Source organism: Alosa alosa, chromosome 18 (assembly GCF_017589495.1).
Source record: "Alosa alosa isolate M-15738 ecotype Scorff River chromosome 18, AALO_Geno_1.1, whole genome shotgun sequence".
In the NCBI taxonomy this organism is placed as follows: domain Eukaryota; kingdom Metazoa; phylum Chordata; class Actinopteri; order Clupeiformes; family Clupeidae; genus Alosa; species Alosa alosa.
Genome location: NC_063206.1, coordinates 9,178,816 through 9,201,144, shown reverse-complemented (window position 1 = coordinate 9,201,144; position 22,329 = coordinate 9,178,816). Strand labels below are relative to the sequence as shown.

Here is a 22,329-nt window from a genome sequence, read left to right as displayed (position 1 = left end):
AATTTCTGGCAGACCAAATATATACAATCATTGGTACGTACGTACTTGTCGTACGTGTGTGGTGAAACAGGAAATATACGATATAATTGCAGTAGTATAATTATGAGAAGAATTAAACGCGAATTGCTATTTTACGTTAGGTGTTTGCCCATTATACATGGAGTCTCGTTTCAGTGTCACTTGTTTGTGTGCATTTAAGCTTTATATTACAACTATTATTCATATAAAGGCAGAAACTCGGCATTTTAAAAACGAAAAAGAACTGAACGTGTTGCAACAATCAAGTGAGAAGGAAATAATTTCGATTGAACATGCCTGAAAAAGTTATATGTGTATGTGATCGGCCATTGGTTTGAGTGCCACACTTGTGTGTAGCAGTGTAAACGCCGGATGCTACACTAGGGTCACCTTTTCGTCTTCGGACTATACCTCTGACACTGTGGATACTTTTCTTTTAGGGTGTTTGTACGTGCGTTTAGTGCTTATTGTTGATGTGGTTGAGAGTGTCAAATGAATGTGTTCGACATAGCTGTAGCCTGTTATCAGTAAACAGATTGTTGTGACAGGGCGTTAGTAACAAACGATAGGAGATAGCAGGGCGCAACAACCCTTCTTTTATGTGGCTGTCATGAACAGATAATGTGAAATAACTGTCAAAAAGAAGAGTATAGCCTTTCCCATTGGGCAGATCTTTTAAGGGGGATGCAGCTGTCGCGAAGAGACCGTTCACTTTATTTGGCAACTGTGTTGTAGCAGGCTAACGTTAACAAGTTATGTTGTTAAACATTGTCCATTCGAAGACCCGATGTGTTAGTTAACAGTTTAAATTGTGTTTCTATGCGGTTGACCACCTGACAGCTAGGTTTAGTAGATGCTACAGGATGAAACTCATATTTAAGTTGACAAAATGCACAGCAGTGAACCTACTGAAGCGCAGGAATACACATTGCGGTCAAAATCGGACGTACTGGGTGGAAAGTACAGTTCTTAAGGGGTCATGGAAGAGACGTGAATATGTAGTTTCACGTCGCATGCCACTTTCTCATTTAGAGTCTGTGGTCACGTCGCCATTGCCCTGTATCCGACTTGGAGAGGTTTCAGCACCCCGGGATCTATGGAGACTCTCGACGCACAAACTGAACTGTTATAGTACCTCCACTGATTCGAGGCCAGCCACTCAAGATGGGGTTGAAAGTAAAGACAACGCAATCAAGACTGGTAAAAACCTCATGCCAGTACCATCGGAAGACATCAGAAGACTACTGCACCTGGCGCACCCGGAGCGATGGCGACTGTCGAGTATGTAGTTTAGCTGTTAGTCGCTTTGGTTAAAAAGCGTCAGCCAAATGTAATGTAATGTAATGTCATTTCAGGTCATGATATGGACATGGCAAAACAATCACCGATTTGGGTATTTTTTGTTACTGTGTGCTGATTTGATCTCTTGTTTTGTTGAAGGTTTTTTTTTCTGGTTCTCAAATAACTTTTTATTCTCATATTTAGAGAGACCTTCACGAAGTTAAGACAATAGCCATTGTGTTGGAGTTTTTGAGCTACACCTGCTAAAAACTGTATAGTATGGCTGTCACCACACCATATTAGTCTGATTTGTTTGTTTGTTTGTTTGTTTCTCCCACCTCTTCATTCCCAGCGGCCATGGGTTTCCTGATGGCCTCCAGTGCTGTAACCATGTCGGCTCCTTATTTCCTGGGAAAGGTCATCGACACCATCTATTCCAGCAGCACCGCAGACTTCAGTTCGTCCCTGACCTCCCTGTGTATGATGCTGGGTGGAGTGTTCATCTTTGGGGGAGCTGCTAATGCTGCACGCGTCTACCTCATGCAGATCTCCGGTAGATGTCCAGGCTTTCTCCTGAACTATCGACAGAGCTATGTACTATGATAATACTCTGATGAAGAACCTGTGCTGTTGTCAGTTCAGTGGTGAAGGGGAAAGAAGTGCTTTTGACATTGTAATGAAGATCTTTGATGATAAAGCTGGCTGCATATCATCAAAGTTTTTGACTAGTGGTGTTTTTTGCACTGCTTTTTTGCAAGTTTACTAGTAAATGTTGATATCACAGGAAGGCTCTTGGTAGCTCCTGGTTAGGTGACATTTAAGTTTAGTGATTGACTGGTTGTACTGTCATGACAATCATTCACAGGGCAACAGATTGTGCGAAATCTGCGGGAATCTCTCTTCTCCTCCATCATCAGACAGGAAGTCGGGTTCTTTGACAAGACTCGCACTGGGGAACTCATCAACCGCCTGTCCTCAGATACCACCATTGTGGGACGCTCACTGACGGACAACCTCTCAGATGGCCTGCGCTCGGTCGCTCAGGCGGGTGTGGGTGTCAGTATGATGGTGAGGAAGTTTCCTGCTTTTGTCTTCTGTTTCTGTTCTTCAAATCTGGTCAATTTCAATGTCAATGTCAATTTATTTATATAGCACATTTAAAAAACAGCAACAGTTGACCAATGTGCCTAAACATGTCTTTTCATTTCTTGGTAGTATTTATCTTCCCCAGATCTAACTACCAACTATATTCTGAAAAGAAATGTCATAGTGGAAGCAGTGGTGCAAGGGGTTGTCGTAATAGTTTGTGTCATAGTAGTTGGCCCAGTTGTTGTTGCTGTTGATGTAGTAGCAGTAAAGGGAAGTTAGTAGCATTCTCACAAATTCTTAAGCACTGGGACTTTTCTCAAGGATAGTAAAGTTTACAGAGACTGAAAGAAAATGTTTTTTTTTTTTTTCCATTTGACACTTTTATTCAAAGCGAGTTAAAGTTGAAGGACAACAATCAAGCTTCAGTAAGCTATTAGACATTTGTGGTGACCGCTATACGGGAGCAGAGAGAAGAAGTGTGTACGTGCAGTACGTGCCGCAGTGTGTCAGAGCATGTTAGGGTGTTCGAGGGTACAGGAAAGAATGTGATCTTGGAAGAGATGCATTTTCCAGAGGTTCTTGGAGATGGGAAGGGACAACACTGTTCTGACTGCATTTGGTAGCTCGTTCCACCAGCTCATTAAATCAATTGTGCTTGTGTAGTGAAGTGTAGGGATGGCAATGCATACATAGACCTGGTCCTCATGTACTGTGATAAAGGGGGGAAAACACAGGCTACACTGGCTGTTGTCCTCATGAACAAATCTCTGATGGCTAGCCTCAAGTGTTTTTACTAATGGAAATGGCTGAAAGCCTCAATGCCCTCCTGAAGAAGGGGTTTGAAACAAATCCAAACAAATCTGTGGAGATGGGCTTAGATGCCCTAAGAGTAGCCCGTCTAGGTTTCATCCCTCCGGGATCTCGTCAGAAAGGTCGCTTTTAAGCAGCACCTGTTGCTAAGGTGACCAAATGAGCAGACTCCATGATATACTGAGATAATGACTTCATAGTGTGTCCAGTTTCGGAGCAGACAGCATCTGCCATTTATAGCTTTATAGCCTTATTTGCAAAGATTGTTTCTTTTTGTGATTAAAATGTTTCAAGGCAATTCTATGGAGGTGGAAGGGTTTGAAAGGTTTATTTTCTTTCCATTAGCAGTTGTGCTCATAGCATTGCAGGTGTATGTCTTTTTTTCTTTTTCTTATTTGGTCATTATCTTGTTTGTCATTTCCTGTGAAATGACCGTCAACACTGAACTTATTTGATTGATGATTTACAGACCGGTGCAATGATCTTTCATTTGTTATCAGTAACAAAGAGGTGACAAGGCTTGAACTCATTTGCACCAGTTCTATATATGTCCCAGAACAGGAAGTGGGGCTGCACTACTGTAGCAGGAAATGAGGGCCATATCGGACCTGAGGAACTGGTCATGTAACTACTAAAAGGAAGATCACCCTTAATTACACAGATTGTGGCTGATTGTCAGCAGTGATGACAGCAAGTGTTTGTCAAGTCATTCTGGTGTTTTGTGTGATAATACGGACTATTGTGTTGTCAGCAGCCTTCAAGGAAGTTCTTCCAACTTGACTTAGGCATGTAATCTTAAAATTAATTCTGGGTTTGTTTGTGATGTAACATTGCCAGGAATGCCACTTTTTCTGTAAAATGTTGCGGCTCTGTGTATTCATTCGGTGAAAGTATATCATTAATCAACATGGGATACAATGTCCTTAAAAATGATTAACAAAATGGCATAATTAAGAGCCATCTTGTTTGATTAAGAACCATTGTCAGAGAGCAAATTGGGTTAGATTGTTGACCAATGTAATTGTGGGCAGGATCTCCCCTCCCCCTCTCCTTCACTCTGTTGCCTAGCAATGCAGATGGAATGGCAGTGGCATATGCTGTTCAAATGAAATTACATTCCAGCTGATCTCCTTTCACTGATTTCAGACATTTACTGAACTGGCACTCTCAAGATGAAAAACCAAGGCAGTGGAACAAGAAATGTTATGAAATATTCACAATATTGTATCACATTTTATAGATATTATGTAGTTTAACAATCTGCCATCGTCAGTTGAATTTTGTGGCAGCAATTACCCATGAAAGGTTTGCTTGTTAGTGCAGCACAAATTGGGTAATCGAATAAAAAGCTAGTGACCAGAACTAATCACCATTAACATCCACAATATACAGTTCTGTTCTATGGAAAAATCTGTGCTCAAGAATAAGATACTCTGATGATGTCATGTGAATTTGTGTGTCACTAACGTAGGAGTGCATTTCAGATTTATGTTCCTTTGTTGTTAGGTGTTAGGACATCTCTATGCATGGACCTGCCCTATTTCACCATTGGGGTACAAGTGTAAAAGATCATTTGAAATTATGTAATCCTTAAACCCTTCAAGTTATTTTACTGTTGGCAAGTTGATGAAAACAAACAATAGGGATTTTTTTGTTGTTGTTTTTTTAAACGGTTCACTTCTCTGTAAGAATAGTTGTAGACTGAGGATAATGATGGGTTGTAACTCGTCCATTGTTGTGAGCCCATTGTATAACTGCAGCAGGGGTTTTAATGGAAAACTCTGTAAAAATCCATTAAAGGTGTGCGTGGGAGAGGCGTCTATTAAAAAAGAGCATTCAACCATAAAGCAAGAGAAGGTGGCCAGGAATGCACTTCTGACATTGTTTTCTTTCTCTCGTCCCCTGTGTGCTTCCTTGTAGTTCTACGTGTCTCCCAGTCTGGCTGCGTTCGTGCTGATGATCGTTCCGCCCATGGCCGGCATGTCGGTGATCTATGGCAGATACCTGCGCTCCATCTCCAAACGCACCCAGGACTCTTTGGCTGAGGCTACGCAGGTAAATGGAACTTTTGGAATGCTGTCGGGATATTTCTGACAAAAGGAAGTGACAAGAAAGTAAACAGGCTCCTAAAACAATATTTTTCCACCTGTCCTCTCATCTCATCTCACGTGTCTCTCTCTCTCTCTCTCCTCTCCCTCTCCCTCTCCCTCTCCCTCTCCCTCTCCCTCTCCCTCTCTCTCTCTCTGCTCAATACCCTCTGTTCTCCCTCCCCACGTCTCTCTCATCGTCTCTCTTGATCTCTCGCTCCGTGTCAGCTGGCTGAGGAGCGGATCAGTAACATGAGAACGGTGCGAGCGTTCGGTAAAGAGTGGAGCGAGCTGGAGAAGTATGTGGGGAAGATCAACTACGTGTTCCAGCTGGCCAAGAAGGAGGCTGTGCTGAGAGCCGGCTTTTTCGGGATGGTGAGTGACCTTTAACGTGACTCGCCCTGGAACTTAACTTCTCAGGTGCTCTCTAAACTGACTCATTCACTCTCGCTCACTCGCGGGCTACGGCTATCATCTCACTCTCAATCACAGTCCAGACGCACTCTCTTAATATGGCCCATTCTCTCATTATCTCTGTCTTTTTCAATGGTTGCTCCCTGACTTCAGATTCTCTCTCCCATCACGAAGACTCACACTCTCACTCCAACTCACTCACTCCATGTTCTCCACATAAATTCATTTTCAGTCTCTCTATCCAACCTCTCCATCTCTCCTTAAGAGCTCCGTGACTATCTGACTGACTACAGAGGGCCACACCTGCAGAGACATCATCCACTGACCACTATGTTTCTCACCAGAACAACCTGTTCCTTGTTGTAGCTTTTGGTTTCTAGCGTGCCAAAGACCAAAGCCAAAACTGACATAATCTCTTTATCCTGACACAAATTACCCTCTTCTGTTCTCTCTCTCCCACTGTGTGTGTGTGTGTGACAGACTGGTCTCAGTGGCAACATGATGATCCTGGCGGTGCTGTACAAGGGCGGCTTGCTGACCGCCAGTGAGCACATGACTGTGGGACAACTCTCCTCCTTCCTCATGTACACCTTCTGGGTGGGCATCAGCATTGCAGGTGTGTATGTGTTAGTTTGTTTGCCTGACTGGCTGACCTACTGTACGTATTCTACATCAGGGGTGTCAAACAGAAGGCCTGGGGGCCAGATCAGGCCCGTCAGCAGTTTTCACACTTAAATACATACATACATCCTAGATGTTTTGGATTGGATAGGGAAAATTAGGAGAAAAAATAGTCACATCCAGTTGTCTTCAATGTGTAATAAGTAATATTTCTATGATCGATTGATCAAACCTAGCACTACAAACCATCCTCAGGAAGGAAGGGCTGACAAAAGTGACATGGCATGTAGGGTATTTCAAAAGAGAAAGAGCAGTATGTAACAGCAGTACATGATTTGTACCTGTTTGCTCATAAGTGGATATAATAAAGGAGCACCTGTACCTGTGCAGAAAAATGATAATAACCATGATGATGACGGCCCCCAAGGGGTCTCATTACAACAAATCCGGCCACGCCTAATTTGAGTCTGAAACCCCTGCCCTACATTGTTTGATTTCCTTGGAATTTCCCACCCAGATATTCATCTGGCTGATGAATAACCTTAAGTGATGTTCCAAGATCACGTTGCAAGGCAAGCTGCCAAAATCAGTGTTCCATATTTTTTTGTTTCACCTATACGCCATCAGCAGTTAACCAGGATGCCTTTTTGTAAAAAGATTCTGTCAGTATTGAAAGAGTTAATTTTCATTCCTCCAACCTAAATGATCAAGGCCAGTTGGTTTACATTCTTTAAACAGTAATATCTAATAGTCATCTACTTTTACCACTGAATGTTCTCTTCCTACATGGTTCAAAACCTTGTGAGAAGCCAAAATTGACCTTCATTTAATTTTTCCACCAATATATTTGCACATTTCATGTTGTCTTGTTGTGTTTCTCCTATGATCTTTTGTAGCAATTTATTTTCAGATTAAGAGAATATTGGACAGTAAAATTTCAGATTAGATCAGATCGCCGTGTTGTCTCTGTGTTCCATGTGTCAGGAAGGATGAAGCAAGTTTATTGATAGAGCGCTCTGTACAAAAGGTCATTCAGACGGTTTATAAAAACATGAAATAAATAGAAAGTTGTTCTGGACCATGCACGATGATTAATAGCCAAACAAGGTAATATATACAGTACAAACAGTGGTTTAATGCATGACAAACAATGACCATGTAGCTAGTGACTTACTTCCCTATCCATTAAACAGAAATTAAAAGTAAGACTAGTTGACTTCCCTGAAAGTAAACTCTCAGGAAATGGTAAAAATGTAGCCCAATTTCTTTAATAAATATTAAAATATAACATCATAGGCCTGAAAACATTAAGTCCTATGTGCTTGTGTTCCATACCACCACACATTGGATCTGTAGGGGCTGTGGGAGAGTACAGCTCATCTTGATCTGTGGACTGCAAAGCCATCCCCAAATAAAGTCATTAAACCAGTTTTCATATCATTGTTGGCGTACATTGATAAAATTATTTGGTTTAATCCACTATTATTGTGTAATAGTATAATGTGTGTCTGGGTTTGTGTTTTTCTCTGGTGTAGTTTCACATTAGTTGAAATTCCTGACACATAACTAAATTGAGCTGCACTAGAGAAGTGAGAAGAAATGCTTTTGCACTCGTGCATACTCTCTGTCTGCCGTAATGAGCTCTCATAACACATATTTTCTAGCTCCGAGAACTATAGAGATAGTAAATCAGTCAGTCATTGCCAGGAATCTGTGGCATGTCATTTTTATGGGTACTTTAATTAAGACAGATATAATTACTTTTTTTTTATAACCACCTAGCCAAAAGTGGCTGTTAACACTTAATGAGTTTTCAGGATCATTTATGTTGACCAAAAGAAAAAAAGTATGCTTCATGTGCAGTCCAAATATGGGACTCAACACCAGTGATTTGTTGAGGTGCAGGCTTTGACTGTTTTTTACTGGGTCATCCATTTGCCCTGTCAGGTTTCAGCTCCTTCTACTCAGAGCTGATGAAAGGCTTTGGTGCTGGAGCCAGACTGTGGGAACTCGTGGACAGAAGACCGGAGTTCCCCCTCGATGGTGAGCATGACTGCACTCACAGTGATGTCACACTTGCATGACTACGTACACCACAGAGATTAGGGGCAAAGGCCATGCACATACTGTATATAGCTCTGTACCTGTACTCTGCTAAATGCCAAGATTGCCAGGTTGAATCTAATCTGAATCTAATCTAATATAGTATATAGTTTTCACTTCATAAATGTGTAAGCTACTCCGACAATATCTAGGTATTTTTGTTGTAGCAATCCACAGCCTTATGCTAGTGACATAGTAGCAATTGTTGCAATGTCACAGCAATGCCTTAGTTATGAGAGACTAAAGCTAATGATATGGGACAGCTGTTGCTGGGCAATGTTCCTCATTATTGTGCTTCTGGCATGTTCCCACTGATATTGGGCAACAATTTATTTTCTCTAAAGCAGTGGTTCTTAAAACGGGGTACGCGTACCCCTGGGGTACATGAAGGCACTCCAGGGGGTACGTGAGATTTTAAAATATACATATATTTAAAAAGTAGAATCCATGCAAAAATACTTTTAAAAACAATTATTTAATGAATATTTCAGGAAAATATAAGTTCATAAAATTAATTTTATATTTCAGTAGGCTATTCAATTTTATTATCCTAAAAACCCAACCTGTCACATGCCACCCGCCATCACCTGTCAATCACTGTCAAAACTCAAACGATGGAGTCGTGGTTGAAGCGTAGCGGTTAGGGGTTACTTGGCTGAAAAAATATTTCACAGGGGGTACATCACTGAAAAAAGATTGAGAACCACTGCTCTAAAGCACTAATCATCAGTAGGCAAGTCGTTGTGATCATCCAATCAGAATAAATGGAACTGGTTATGTTGTTGCCCAGCAACATTGCTCAAAAAGTTGCCCCATTCACCTTATTCACGCGGCGGCCACTGTGTAAACCAAAGGGGTACACTGACTATATCATTAATGCTTTTTCACCACCTACTGGCGAATGCATAGAACCCTACAATCCTATGGACTCTGACGAAGACACCGAAGTGTCGAAACGTTAGTCAATTGCTGTGCACTACAATAAACAAATGTAAAAGCCATCTCCGTGTGCTTCGGTGAACCTTCTCCTTCTCTACAATCCTATGGTTTGTCTACCCTGTAGCCTCAATTTGGTTAACAATGGCCGCCGCATGAATAAGGCGAATTCGCACAACAGCGTATCGTCATTTCTCTGTAGTCTAGGTAATGTGTGAGGAAAAAATCACCCAACCCAAAACTAATTGCAGCAGAAATTATTTTTATTGTATTCAGTTGATGAAAATCCAAGTGGTGGAACATTGTCAAAATTGGAATTATTTGTGCATAGGTCAAAAACTGTACCTTTGGCAGTTTTGATCTTTCATAATACAGAGGATCTGTGAAAATGAGGTCCAATTCTTTCATAAAGGCATAACTTGGAGAACTTGTACTTGCCGTGGCAACCATTAAATGTTCCACTATAGCTATGTTATAAGCCTATAGTTTGCATCATATCTCCTGAATCAAACATGGTATCTCAGAACAAGTGATGTCTACTCCCAGGGATGGGCAGTAATATATGATACATGTATTTAAAGTACACATTTCAAATACAAATAGTATTTTGTAATTTTTATTTAATTGGGTTGAATAAAAATGGCTTCGTATTTTGTATCAAAACACTTTATAGCTGTGTATTTTTGTAGCTTAAAGATATTCCCAAATATTTTTGGTAAAACCAATAGGCCTACTTTTGATAACATCATAAAAGTGCAAAACAATGAATGTAGCCTGACTGGTGCTGACTTAGTAATTTTCCCACACTTGTGATCAGAATATTGAGATTCAGAAAGATGATCCAGTGCAAGATGAGCAACGTGAGTAACGTGTAGGTTGCTTACACACACACACACACACACACACACACACACCAGTATTCATTGACCCTCAGTCCTGAATGTGCTTGTCCGTATGCTTGTGCAACTGTCAGACATGTAGCAAACCACTGGCCCCTGCGCATCACCGGGGGGTGATCTTTCTTCTTGTCACTGTGCACTTGACAATGTTGGCTCTATTTCCATGATATTCCTACATCACTGCAGACTCACCAAACTCTGCTTGTACTGTAATGTTGACTCACTACCTAACTGCCTCATTGACTTCTGAATCTGGCCAGCTGGTCACATCAGAATGTTGAAAGAGGAATAATATATTACAGACACTGCCTTATATAGTGCAAAAATATTCCACTAGACAGGTGATTGGAGATTAGTTCAGATCGATGACATCATCAAAGATGGACTTTCTATTGGTTAACATCTCATGTTCGTCAGCGAACCAAGGTTATGGCTTTAACATTGTGGAAAACTTGCAAATGCAGAAACACACTGGCTCTACTTAAAGACTCAACAACCATTTCCATTGATTCAAAGGACCAAAATGAAATATAAAAATGTGAAATTAGTTTTGGTTTAGACCTTACTTTGCCTGGACTACTGCCCACACCTCTTTTTTAAGTATATTTTTGGGAAGTAGGTGGGGGAGAGAGATGTGGTGGGATCGGGAAATGACCGCAGGTCGGATTCAAACCTGGGTCCCCGTGGGCACTTGGATCCATATGTGGTATGGACGCTGTAACCATAGTAACCTGTTGTGCCACAGCGTCCCGAAAAAGGTCTGGGGACACGCAGCACATTAAAGGTTCCCGGATGTGCGGGTCTAGTGTATGTATCATCACCTTAAGCCTCCTGTCTCTTCTCCTCTGAATTTCTTCTCTTCTTTCTTTCTTTCCTCACACCATCTCGCCTCTCTTTCATCCCCCCCCCCCCCCTCCCCCTCTCCCCAGAGGGCACAGTGCTGAGACCTGAGCAGTTTAAGGGCCAGCTGCAGTTCCACAACGTGTCCTTTGCCTACCCAACCCGCAAGGACGCGCCCATCTTCCAGAACCTGAGTCTCCTGGTGCCGGCTGGGACGGTCATGGCTGTGGTCGGGCCAAGCGGGTCGGGCAAGTCCACCCTGGTCTCCCTGCTGTTGCGTCTGTATGACCCAGAGTCGGGTAAGACGGAGATACTGGCGAAATAATGTTGCAATATTCATTTATCGTGCATTCCCAGCATAAACACGGTCTATGTTTTATCACAATGTGTTGTGTGTGTCTATTGATTCCACATCAACCAAGTTCATGGTATGGCTTAGTCAGTCTATAAATATAGACAGAGCAAATTGATTCTTTTTTTAAGTCGAAGATTTTAAACTCATGTCTGCTCTAGTTCATCACATTCTGTCACCTCATGACACCTACTAGCATGGGTTAGGGTAATTAGCATGGGTTAGGGTAATTAGCATGGGTTAGGGTTAGGGTTATTAGCATGGGTTAGGGTAATTAGCATGGGTTAGGGTTATTGGTATGGTCAAGTTTAAAGCCTGCATCCTCATGGCTTTGAACAAGTCAGTGCTTTTTTGGTTTTACTTGCAGGCACTAGGGTGTAAAAGTGATTTATAGGGCTATGATGGCCCCTGTGTGAAGATGATTGACTATTTTAAAGGCATCTGTTGTTAGAGGCATAGTAGACATAACATTGTGTCACTCCACTGTCACAGGCATGATCACTATTGATGGCAGAGATGTGCGGGAGCTTAATCCTTGTTGGCTGAGGAGTCATATCGGAACAGTCAGTCAGGTAAATCCACCAATGACAATATTTTCAAATATTTCAACAACAAAAAAAAGATAAAATATGTGTCCTGTTTATCTGGAGACAAAAAAGAATGTTAAACGTTTTTACACAAGGTGCATGAAAAAAGATAGAAAAGTCGTTCCAAAACTTCCCAAAGCTGTAAGCTAGGGTGACAAATTGCTTCAGCTGTTCAGACAGAGTGTCACCAAAGCTAAAGCTAGACTGTCCAAACAGTTGAAGATGGACAGTAAGTAAGTCAGAAGTATGTTAAACTGGACTCTAAAATTAAAGTGGAGCCAATGCAAGGAAGCCAGGACTGGAGTATGTAGTCATGTTTCTTAGTACCTGTCAGCAGTCTAGCAGCTGCATTTTGGACCATCTGAAGACAATTTAGTAGGGACTGGGGGAGGCCTAGATGTAGAGTTGCAATAGTCCAGCCGTGATGTAATGAAGGCGTAGATTACTTTTTCAAGATCCTTAAAAGACAGGAAAGGTTTGATTTTGGCAATTACTCGTAACTGATAAAAGCTGTTTTTGACAACAGCACAGATTTGCTTGTCAAGACAAAGCTCTGAATCAAAAATAACATCAAGGTTCCTAGCATGAGACTTGACATATGGGGCACGGAAGTTATTTGCCATCCAGCCTTTAATATCCTCCAGACAACCCAGGAGAGACTGCAGAAAGTTGAGATACAGTTGTGAGTCGTCTACGTGGACGTGGAATAGGATAAGGATATACACACTCTTGATCCCGTGAGGGAAATTTGGTCTCTGCATTTATCCCAATCCGTGAATTAGTGAACACACAGTGAGGTGAAGTACACACTAATCCCGGCGCAGTGAGCTGCCTGCAACAACAGCGGCGCTCGGGTTAGGTGCCTTGCTCAAGCCGTGCCTACTGGTCGGGGTTCGAACCGGCAACCCTTTTGTCACAAGTCCAAATTGCTAACCAGTAGGCCACGGCTGCCCCTAAAATAAAATAAGATGTTGTGTTTCCTGATAATGTTACCTAGCAGGAGCACATTTGACACAGCCTGGTTCACAGCTTTGCTTATAATTATGGAGCTTTTTTTGATATCTTCATTACCTACTACATGCTATCTAATTATTGTTATTAAATTGATAAGTTCTAGTAAATCATATAGTTATTGATATCCATGAAGATTGACACTTGTTAATGCTTATACATTTTTTCTTCATTTTGTGTGGGTGGGTGTGTGTGTGGGTGGGTGGGTGGGTGTGTGTCATAGGAGCCCGTGCTCTTCTCCAGCTCCATAGCTGAGAACATAGCCTATGGTGCGGTGGATCCCAAGAGTGTCACAGCTGAGGACATCCAGCGTGCTGCTCAGATTGCCAATGCCTATGACTTTGTCCAAGGCTTCCCCAAAGGCTTCGACACCATGGTGGGGGAGAAAGGAATTCTTCTGTCAGGTTAGCATTTACTTACTGTGGTCATTATTGATTGTTAACATGTTATTGTGCTGTAACATCTTCTACTAGTAATCAATATGAATATATCATGATGGGTTGAACAGGAATTAGTATGGCTTATCTGAATGCATGTATTTCTTGATCCCATTTAGAATGTTATGTTTTTATTGAAATTGAGAACAAATTGACTTTTGCATAGATATGCTATAAATGGGACAAAGGTATTTAATATCACCTTTTTAAACTGTGGATTCAGTGGAAAGAGGTAAAATGAAAATGACACTTTTGTCATTTAATCTTCAAAGTGTTCTGAAGTGTTGTCTGTAGTCTTTCCCTTCATTGACATTCTTAACCAGATTTGCAGTGTTTCATCACATTAAGATTGTCTAGACTCAATTTCACAAAAGCTTAATCTTCCAATTGGGGGATCACTCGTCTGATTTCGTGATTATGTAACCTTTACATTTGTGCAGCATTGAATGTAATGGTCTAATCCCTCCTATCAGGTGGTCAGAAGCAAAGAATTGCCATTGCAAGAGCCTTACTTAAGGTAAATGATTTCACTATACATGTATACTGTTTTATTACCAGTGCAAAATCTGATTGTATTTGTTTTAATTTTGCATAATTTTCTCTAGAACCCCAAGATACTCCTGCTTGACGAAGCCACAAGGTAAGAAGAGAGCCTCTATTAATGTAGTGTCCTGTTTTGTGTGTTCATGAATGGGTGTCAATCTGAATCATTTCATCACGCTCTATCCACTTCTGTTGTTCCATTCTTTTTCTCTCTGACACTCCCATCTTTTCATCCTTCTTTCTCTTTCTATCCATCCATCTCTCTCTCTCTCCCTACCTCCTTCATCTCAGTGCGCTGGATGCGGAGAACGAGTTCCTGGTGCAAGAGGCGCTGGAGCGTCTGATGGTGGGCCGCACGGTGCTCATCATCGCCCACCGCCTCTCCACCATCCAGAACGCCGACAACGTGGCCGTGCTGGACCAGCACCACGTCGTCGAGTGCGGCCGCCACGCCGAGCTGCTGGCCAACCGCGACGGACTCTTCCGGAAGCTCATGGAGAAGCAGGCCTTCATGCAGGACGAGCAGAAGCAGGCCCTGTATGAGTGAGGCACCAGAGGCCAGGAACTGAGACTGGGTTAGCTCTGAGGGTCAAAGGTCATCCAGGACCACAGACTGATGGGGGACAGTGATCTGGCAGCACCAACAAGTTGTTTAATTCTGGCACATAAACACTCTTCAGACGCTAACCTGAGCGTAGTTTTGGGAATGGCAGACAAGCGCAGGTTGAGTAGCACCATGACCGGTACCTCAAGCTAACCAATGATTTGGGTGTGGATGCAGACTGAGGAGAGGATTATTTTTTTTCCACTGATAATGTATATTTTAAATAGGGTAAAGGAGCTTTGGAAAACTATTCTTTGACAAGAGAAAAGAACATGAAATATGCTTGAATAACAACCAACCAACCAATACCAACCGCAAGAAGACTGAAAGGAGAATGATGCTTGTGACTTATGCACAGCATGAGTCAGTCTGTGTGTCCACTAATCAAACCTGCCTTACAGATCTTTATTTTTGTGACTCCTTAGAGAGACACACAGTATGCCTGATGTTTTTACGACTGCACAATTTATATTTTTGTTGTATCCAAAAACTTGAACTGTACTGTATAGTTTATGAAGATCTGCTTTTGAAACTCTAAGCAATGACTCCCCAGGTTTTGAAGGCTTTATTTGACTGATTTCAGATGGACTCTTCTAATTGTAAAACACAACATTATGATGTTGTTATAGGTCTTTGTAAAACACACCTTGTCTTTTTGTCTCGTCGGTTACATTTTTCAAACATTCCTAATTGTCAAAGGAAATTGCAGCGACTGTAGACCTAATTACTGGAAGTCTTTATGACTTCTGTACAGTGCACTCTCAAGCTGGTTTGGGATCAGTTAGACCTCTGATCTTGGTGTTGGAATTGTTTGTTTGTTTGTTTGTTTGTTTGTTGTGTGTTTGTTTGTACACTGATGAAAAGAAATGATCAGATTTCTGTTTTCTAGGAGTGTTAAACAATTCTGGGTGACAAAACTAAGAGATCCAGTTAAACTGAGAAACCTCCATGGAAGCCCTCTAACTAACTGCATATTTAAAAGAGAAATCGACCACAAGTGCTGATGCTGAGATTATCTCCACTTCCACACAGTGCACTGAGCTGCTGCTTTGCAAAAGATGGCACCTGGGCAAAGCAGTGTAGTGATCTAAACCACTGGCTGAATCAACTAATTATTTTAATGACAAAAGTGGCCAAGGCTGGAATCAAAGTCCTTTTAGGCAAGTCCCTCCACTCGGCGGCCATATAGCAACGCTTTTTGGGCACTCATCGGGCATCCTATTCAGCAGAAATGCGCGTGCACAAGGCTTCACGACACCAATCTTGCTCCAGCGGCGAGTTCACAACACATGATTGGCAAGATGTCTTCACAACACACCATATGATTGGCTCAATGTATTCACATCACACCACATGATTGGCTCAATGTATTTACATGTCAACGTTTTGCCGAGGAAGGGGTGGGATATGTGTAGACAACGGCCATATTGGCGTTACAAACTAACCCCATGCATTTCTATGAATTATTTTTTTGAGTGCTGTGTCTCATTAGAAAGTCTCTGCTGTAATTGTATGATCAATTTTCATTTGACATTTGTTCCAAATGTAATTTTTATTATATTTTAGCCAATCTGTAGCCAAGTGTTTCAATTGATGTTGGTGTATGCATGTAGTCAGTGTCACAGGGTCAGTATGTCACACAGTTTTACTGCATTTTTTATAGAGAAACACCTTTTATTTAGAAAATGAATGTCATGTGCCTAGAATGCAAATAATTTGTGTCTCTCTGGATGCTCCTTTGTGGTCACTATAGTTTGTTAGCAACAGATGGAGAATAACCAGGACAACCTGTCTTTGTTCTTATACATCTTTATGAGTGATGTGAGTGCAAAGGAATAGGATTCATTTTAATTGAGCAAGTTACTGCACTGGCTTGAATGATGCACACTTTAATGACAGCTTAAAAAGAAGTATACAATACGTCAGAACTATATATATATATATATATATATATATGTGTGTGTGTGTGTGTTAAATGTCATATCAATCCATATGTCTATTTTTGATGTATCCGTTGAGAAATTATTTAATCAATATGAAAAGATAGTTTTGTGTGATAAATTATTAGGTGTTAAAGTATAAATTAAAATATATTGCTGAATTGTCTTCTCCATTGATTTTAATTTAAGGAGTTTTGTTACATTGTTTTATTACTTAATGATGATGTAGTACTGTTGTTTGCCACAAGGGGGCACAGTTGTCATATGCCGCACGCAGCATTGGGACTTGTGTGTTGATGAAGGTGGATTTCTCTTCTCCCCGCTCCACCTCTAGACCATTTTAGTAGCTCTCATCTACACACTTACACGTTAACCTCTGGGAGGTTGGCAGTGTCGTGCACACAGTAGATGTATGCAAAAGAATATTGCCTTTTATCGACTACAAAATATGTCCAAATAGTAATGTAACAGAGGGGTGATGAAGACTTAGATAAACCAGTTTTGTTTCTCCATGTATATTTCTCAAACTGCTCAAAAACAGAACTTCTGAGAACATTTCGTAGAGTTGCATTGCTTTTGTGACCCAGTTCAGTGTGTGTGTCAGTGGGCCTGTTTCCCCATCAACAGTGCAGAGTGCATGCGACCCCTGGAAACCACTGGTTGCCATTCCGGCTCCTGTGCCTGGTCTTGTGAAGAGAATCCTACCCTATTAGGGCTCGACACTTGAAGTGGTCCCCTGGTCAGTGGAGCGGGTAAGCAGCTTACCTCCTTCTCTGACCAGGAGGCTTGTGTGATGGTTAACCAAGTCCTGGTAATTGTTGTCCTAACAACCAGCACCTGGTCAACCAAATATAGCGAGGCAACACCAGTACTCAACACACACACACTGAAATTGAATATTTTACAAAGTAGCCTTGATATTATGGCACAGAAGTCAGACAACAGTAAACTAAAAAAAAAAAGAGTTTTGCTCAGTGGCTTCTGTTTTGTTATAGAGCAAACATTTAGCACCTCCAACTATTGTGAGAGTCTTTCTCCTTGCTCCTCCACACTTTTTCTAGATTATTTTGAGGAATACATTACAGTAGATTGCACTGCAAATCTATGGTGGCCTTTGTTTTTCTCTGTGAGGATAAATATTCAGAAACTTCTTTTTCAGATCACAACGGTCAGATATAACAGAATTCATTAACTGTTTTGGACATCCATTTATCCACTGTAGTGCTCTATATAGTGAATAACTGGTGGTTATTCGTGTATAGTCTAGTGCACTATGTAGTGAAAGAGTGGATGTGTCCCGAATGAAGGTGGCATTGTAACATCCTAAATTTCAGACAGCTGGTGCGTTTGCAAATATATTAGTGTTTCCCATACATTGACTTATTTGTGGCGGCCCACCACAATATCAACATTGACCACCACATAATGATTTTCCAGGTTGTACTAAATTGTGCTTAAATCTGGTTAGCATCATAACCACGCTGTGCTAATTTGTTAAACTGTTGCATTCAAGTTAATTCTACAAACCAACCACCACAAATGGAATTCAATTATCTGGGAAACAATGTACATGTTGCTATTTATCTTTACTAGTTGCTGAAATATTTAAGACATTCTATCACTATTTACCTCTGTGTGTCAAATGCTGGCCCATGTTGGCAAACACCTGGACATTTAGACATGCATCTTCATTATACACAGCAGAGGCCACACAGCTATAAAACAAAACACTTCGACACGAATTAACTTCACAGAACAGCTGCCTTTATTTTTAAACCTCAGAACTATAACCCCCAAACAAAAGTAGTCTGCCAAAAAGTGTGACATTAGCCTATGCATAAAACAGAAGGGGGAAAAAGAAACATTACAAAATGTTTGTGGGAAATGAAACATTACAAACTAGTCTCTGTTGCATAATGTTTTTTATAAACCGGATGGTGCACACCAGCAGCAGCTCACCGCTACTTGAATCCATCCCATCTCCACATCAGCGCTTGGTGTCCTTGCATCCTTAAAGAATCAACGTGTTGACTCCCAAAATAAAGAAATACATATCAAATCATGACAAGTAATAGACTATGGCAGAAATCAGCATATTGGCAGATTTATGATTAGCAGTTTCCACTAGTTCCACTTTTGTCTTCAGACACGAATTTATCTGCCGCGAGAATAGGCTACTTCAGGACCAAAATCGGATAAACCTCTTCCGTTATACCACCGTTCACTGAACTACTGCTATGGTCGCATAATATATGGGTCATCGGCGTCAAACGACAGAGGGTTGGTGGTTTTACTCTGTTAAGGCAAGAAACTAGACCAGGGAAGTCCTCCTTGTTGAGTGTGATGAACCATGTAGAAAGAAACTGTTCTACAAATCCTAGTCTCCATATACGGACCGCGCAGCGTGACTTGAGTTCATGACTCCAATGCCTTCTATGGGCAGCCGCGCACCCCTCAAAACGACGCAGTCATGTCGCTTGACTACTACGCACCCGTACGTTGACACTCTAAGAACCTAATATGGATGAGCGCTGGGAAAAAAAATCCAATAGAACGCATAGACATCCTCAATGCTGTGTGAGACAGATTTTAAAAAAATCAGAGGCGATGGGTATATAAGGTTCCCCTTGGTGTTCGTCCTGCCGTAGCGGGACCCAACAGCGATAGCCTTTTGCATTGAGTTTCGTCTGTGACCGGCAGCAACAAGGTAAGGAAGCTGGAGTTGAACCATTAATTACTTGGCTATTAAACAGTTCAACAACTAATTAAGAGGATTCCAATTAGGACAATATGCTAATGTTTAAGTAGGCTAAAGCATGTTTTAATACGACTTGAAGGCATAGCCTAGATTATGACAAGTAACTTCAGAACAGATCTGAAAATGTAATCTTGATGCAATAGTCTCGACATTCTCACAACAAACGCTATAAGAATGTTAAGTGTTGCCTACTATTGACATCACCATGGCGGGATTATTTGGTTCATAAACATCATTATTTTACTTCAGAGAATTAGAAAGTTTTTGCTGCAGCATTTATTGGTATTATTCTTTACTGAATTAAGCCTAGCCTATATGATATGTTATTTCAAGCGAACGTTTTATGCGTAAATGTAGTCTAGAGCATGCATCCATTTTAATGCTACAGCTTTTTGTGGCATAGGATTTAACAGTTCTTTGAAAAGTATTCCAAGAATTTCAGCTATGACCCAATAATAATAGGAAATTCTAAAAATATATGAGAGGATCAAATTACTGGATCGATCCTGCACCTGTTGAGGCTCAGTTTCTCTCCCCCTCCTCATTCAGTCCCTCTTCGCATTGTCTCTCTCTCTCTCTGTCTCTCTCGCTCTCTCTCTCTCTCTCTCTTGCTGCCTTTCTACACAGTTTATCTATTGCCAGTTTTGCAGACCTATAAGATAGTCCTCCTCTAAGATGTTCAGGGCAATGCCATTACACTATATGCAGTGTTAAAGACTGTGTTGTTCTTGTGAGTCTTTGTACTTCACGTATTTAATGTGCATGTGGGTCTACTTCCGTTTGACACATCAGAACCCACCAAGATGTGCGACGACGACGAGACTACCGCTTTGGTGTGCGACAATGGTTCAGGCCTGGTGAAGGCTGGCTTCGCCGGTGATGACGCCCCCAGGGCTGTCTTCCCCTCCATCGTTGGTCGCCCTCGTCACCAGGTATGGTATCCATAGATTCATGTATAGTAATAACATTGTTTAAATAGCCTATTATGATTGTCATTTGTGACTCCATGTCTTCTTGTCTCCCAGGGTGTCATGGTCGGTATGGGTCAGAAGGACTCCTACGTCGGTGATGAGGCTCAGAGCAAGAGAGGTATCCTCACTCTGAAGTACCCCATCGAGCACGGCATCATTACCAACTGGGACGACATGGAGAAGATCTGGCATCACACCTTCTACAACGAGCTGCGTGTGGCCCCTGAGGAGCACCCCACCCTGCTCACTGAGGCTCCACTCAACCCCAAGGCTAACCGTGAGAAGATGACCCAGATCATGTTTGAGACCTTCAACGTCCCAGCCATGTATGTGGCCATCCAGGCTGTGCTGTCCCTGTACGCCTCTGGCCGTACCACTGGTGAGATTTATGAATATAGTTTGGCTTTTACACACACAGAGCTACATTTAGTTAGTATGTATCACTTACTGTCCTGTTTTTGGGGGAACTCATTATAACTGCAATTTGTCATGCCATAGGTATTGTGCTGGACTCCGGTGATGGTGTCACTCACAACGTCCCCATCTATGAGGGTTACGCTCTCCCCCACGCCATCATGCGTCTGGATCTGGCTGGTCGTGATCTGACCGACTACCTCATGAAGATCCTGACTGAGCGTGGCTACTCCTTCGTCACAACTGGTGAGAATCCTTTGGTTTTGTTTGAAGCATCCAAAAAAACACTGACATTGTCAAAAACACCTATTCTCTGTGCTGCCCAGATATCCACTTAAGTTTGCGTGCCAACCAGCAAGCATCGGGCCTGCTCTATTGTAATACCACATTGTACCACGTGTTGCGTTGTATTAAATGGTGTGTGTAAAAGGCTGCCTTTAAGACAACTTGAATTAAACAGATTCCACATAGCTCCTTTAAGTCGTGAGCGGAGTGCCTTAGAGCAACGTTAACATTACTGTACGGTGTCTGTGTACTACATTGTGTAGGTAGATGTTGCCGACTTTGGGACACGTTTGCGGCTATATCCTGTTCCTTTCATGGCTAATGAAATGCTTCTGTTACAGCCGAACGTGAGATCGTGCGTGACATCAAGGAGAAGCTGTGCTATGTGGCTCTGGACTTTGAGAATGAGATGGCCACCGCCGCCTCCTCCTCTTCCCTGGAGAAGAGCTACGAGTTGCCCGACGGTCAGGTCATCACCATTGGTAATGAGCGTTTCCGTTGCCCAGAGACCCTCTTCCAGCCTTCCTTCATTGGTGCGTACCTGGTTCCATGGAAACACATGTTGATATCACTGTTCCCAGTTACTTCAAGAGTATTGAACGTCTTACATGTTGGTGTTCACCTGAACAGGTATGGAGTCTGCTGGTATTCATGAGACCGCCTACAACAGCATCATGAAGTGCGACATCGATATCCGTAAGGATCTGTACGCCAACAATGTCCTGTCTGGTGGTACCACCATGTACCCTGGTATTGCTGACCGTATGCAGAAGGAGATCACTGCCCTGGCCCCCAGCACAATGAAGATCAAGGTATACATCACAGATTGCTTTTGTCTTGAAGTTTAACTGGCACTCATTGACAACTGACTAATGATCCAATCCATTATAAACACACTTTCCGTCTTCTTCCAGATCATTGCCCCACCTGAGCGTAAGTACTCCGTCTGGATCGGTGGCTCCATCCTGGCTTCCCTGTCCACCTTCCAGCAGATGTGGATCAGCAAGCAGGAATACGATGAGGCAGGCCCCAGCATTGTCCACCGCAAGTGCTTCTAAATCCATCATCGTCATCCTGTGCATCTGCGTGCTTGGGCTTGCGCAATGACAGAACACATTGTTGTCATGGGACAGCTCTGGTACAATGTGGGGAGACAATGTGTTACGTGATGAAAAGGCTCGATGAGGATCAATGAACACTACAAAAACGTTATATAAAAAAAGAAAAAAACACCATGTTACTGAAACAAGTGAATGTAAATGTACATACATATTAATTTATTAAAGTGCATTCTTTGGTATTTTTGAGAGCGGTCTGTCAACAGTATGT

The 22,329-nt window shown here is 41.9% G+C and overlaps 2 protein-coding genes across 2 annotated transcripts; both read left to right on the top strand.

Annotated features, from left to right (window-relative positions):
- Positions 1 to 217: 217 nt before the first annotated feature.
- On the top strand, positions 218 to 15,884 carry abcb10 (ATP-binding cassette, sub-family B (MDR/TAP), member 10). Its single transcript, XM_048270331.1, has 13 exons — positions 218 to 1,299; positions 1,652 to 1,852; positions 2,165 to 2,367; positions 5,119 to 5,253; positions 5,514 to 5,660; positions 6,180 to 6,315; positions 8,268 to 8,363; positions 11,188 to 11,397; positions 11,943 to 12,022; positions 13,272 to 13,452; positions 13,959 to 14,002; positions 14,091 to 14,125; positions 14,320 to 15,884. The coding sequence occupies exons 1-13, from the start codon at positions 882 to 884 to the stop codon at positions 14,573 to 14,575; spliced, it is 2,142 nt and encodes a 713-aa protein (XP_048126288.1). The 5' UTR covers positions 218 to 881; the 3' UTR covers positions 14,576 to 15,884.
- A 3,238-nt stretch (positions 15,885 to 19,122) lies between these two features.
- Positions 19,123 to 22,305, top strand: acta1b (actin alpha 1, skeletal muscle b). The gene is made up of 7 exons (XM_048269927.1): positions 19,123 to 19,279; positions 20,123 to 20,262; positions 20,356 to 20,680; positions 20,800 to 20,961; positions 21,342 to 21,533; positions 21,631 to 21,812; positions 21,915 to 22,305. The coding sequence occupies exons 2-7, from the start codon at positions 20,134 to 20,136 to the stop codon at positions 22,056 to 22,058; spliced, it is 1,134 nt and encodes a 377-aa protein (XP_048125884.1). The 5' UTR covers positions 19,123 to 19,279; positions 20,123 to 20,133; the 3' UTR covers positions 22,059 to 22,305.
- The last annotated feature ends 24 nt before the right edge of the window (positions 22,306 to 22,329 follow it).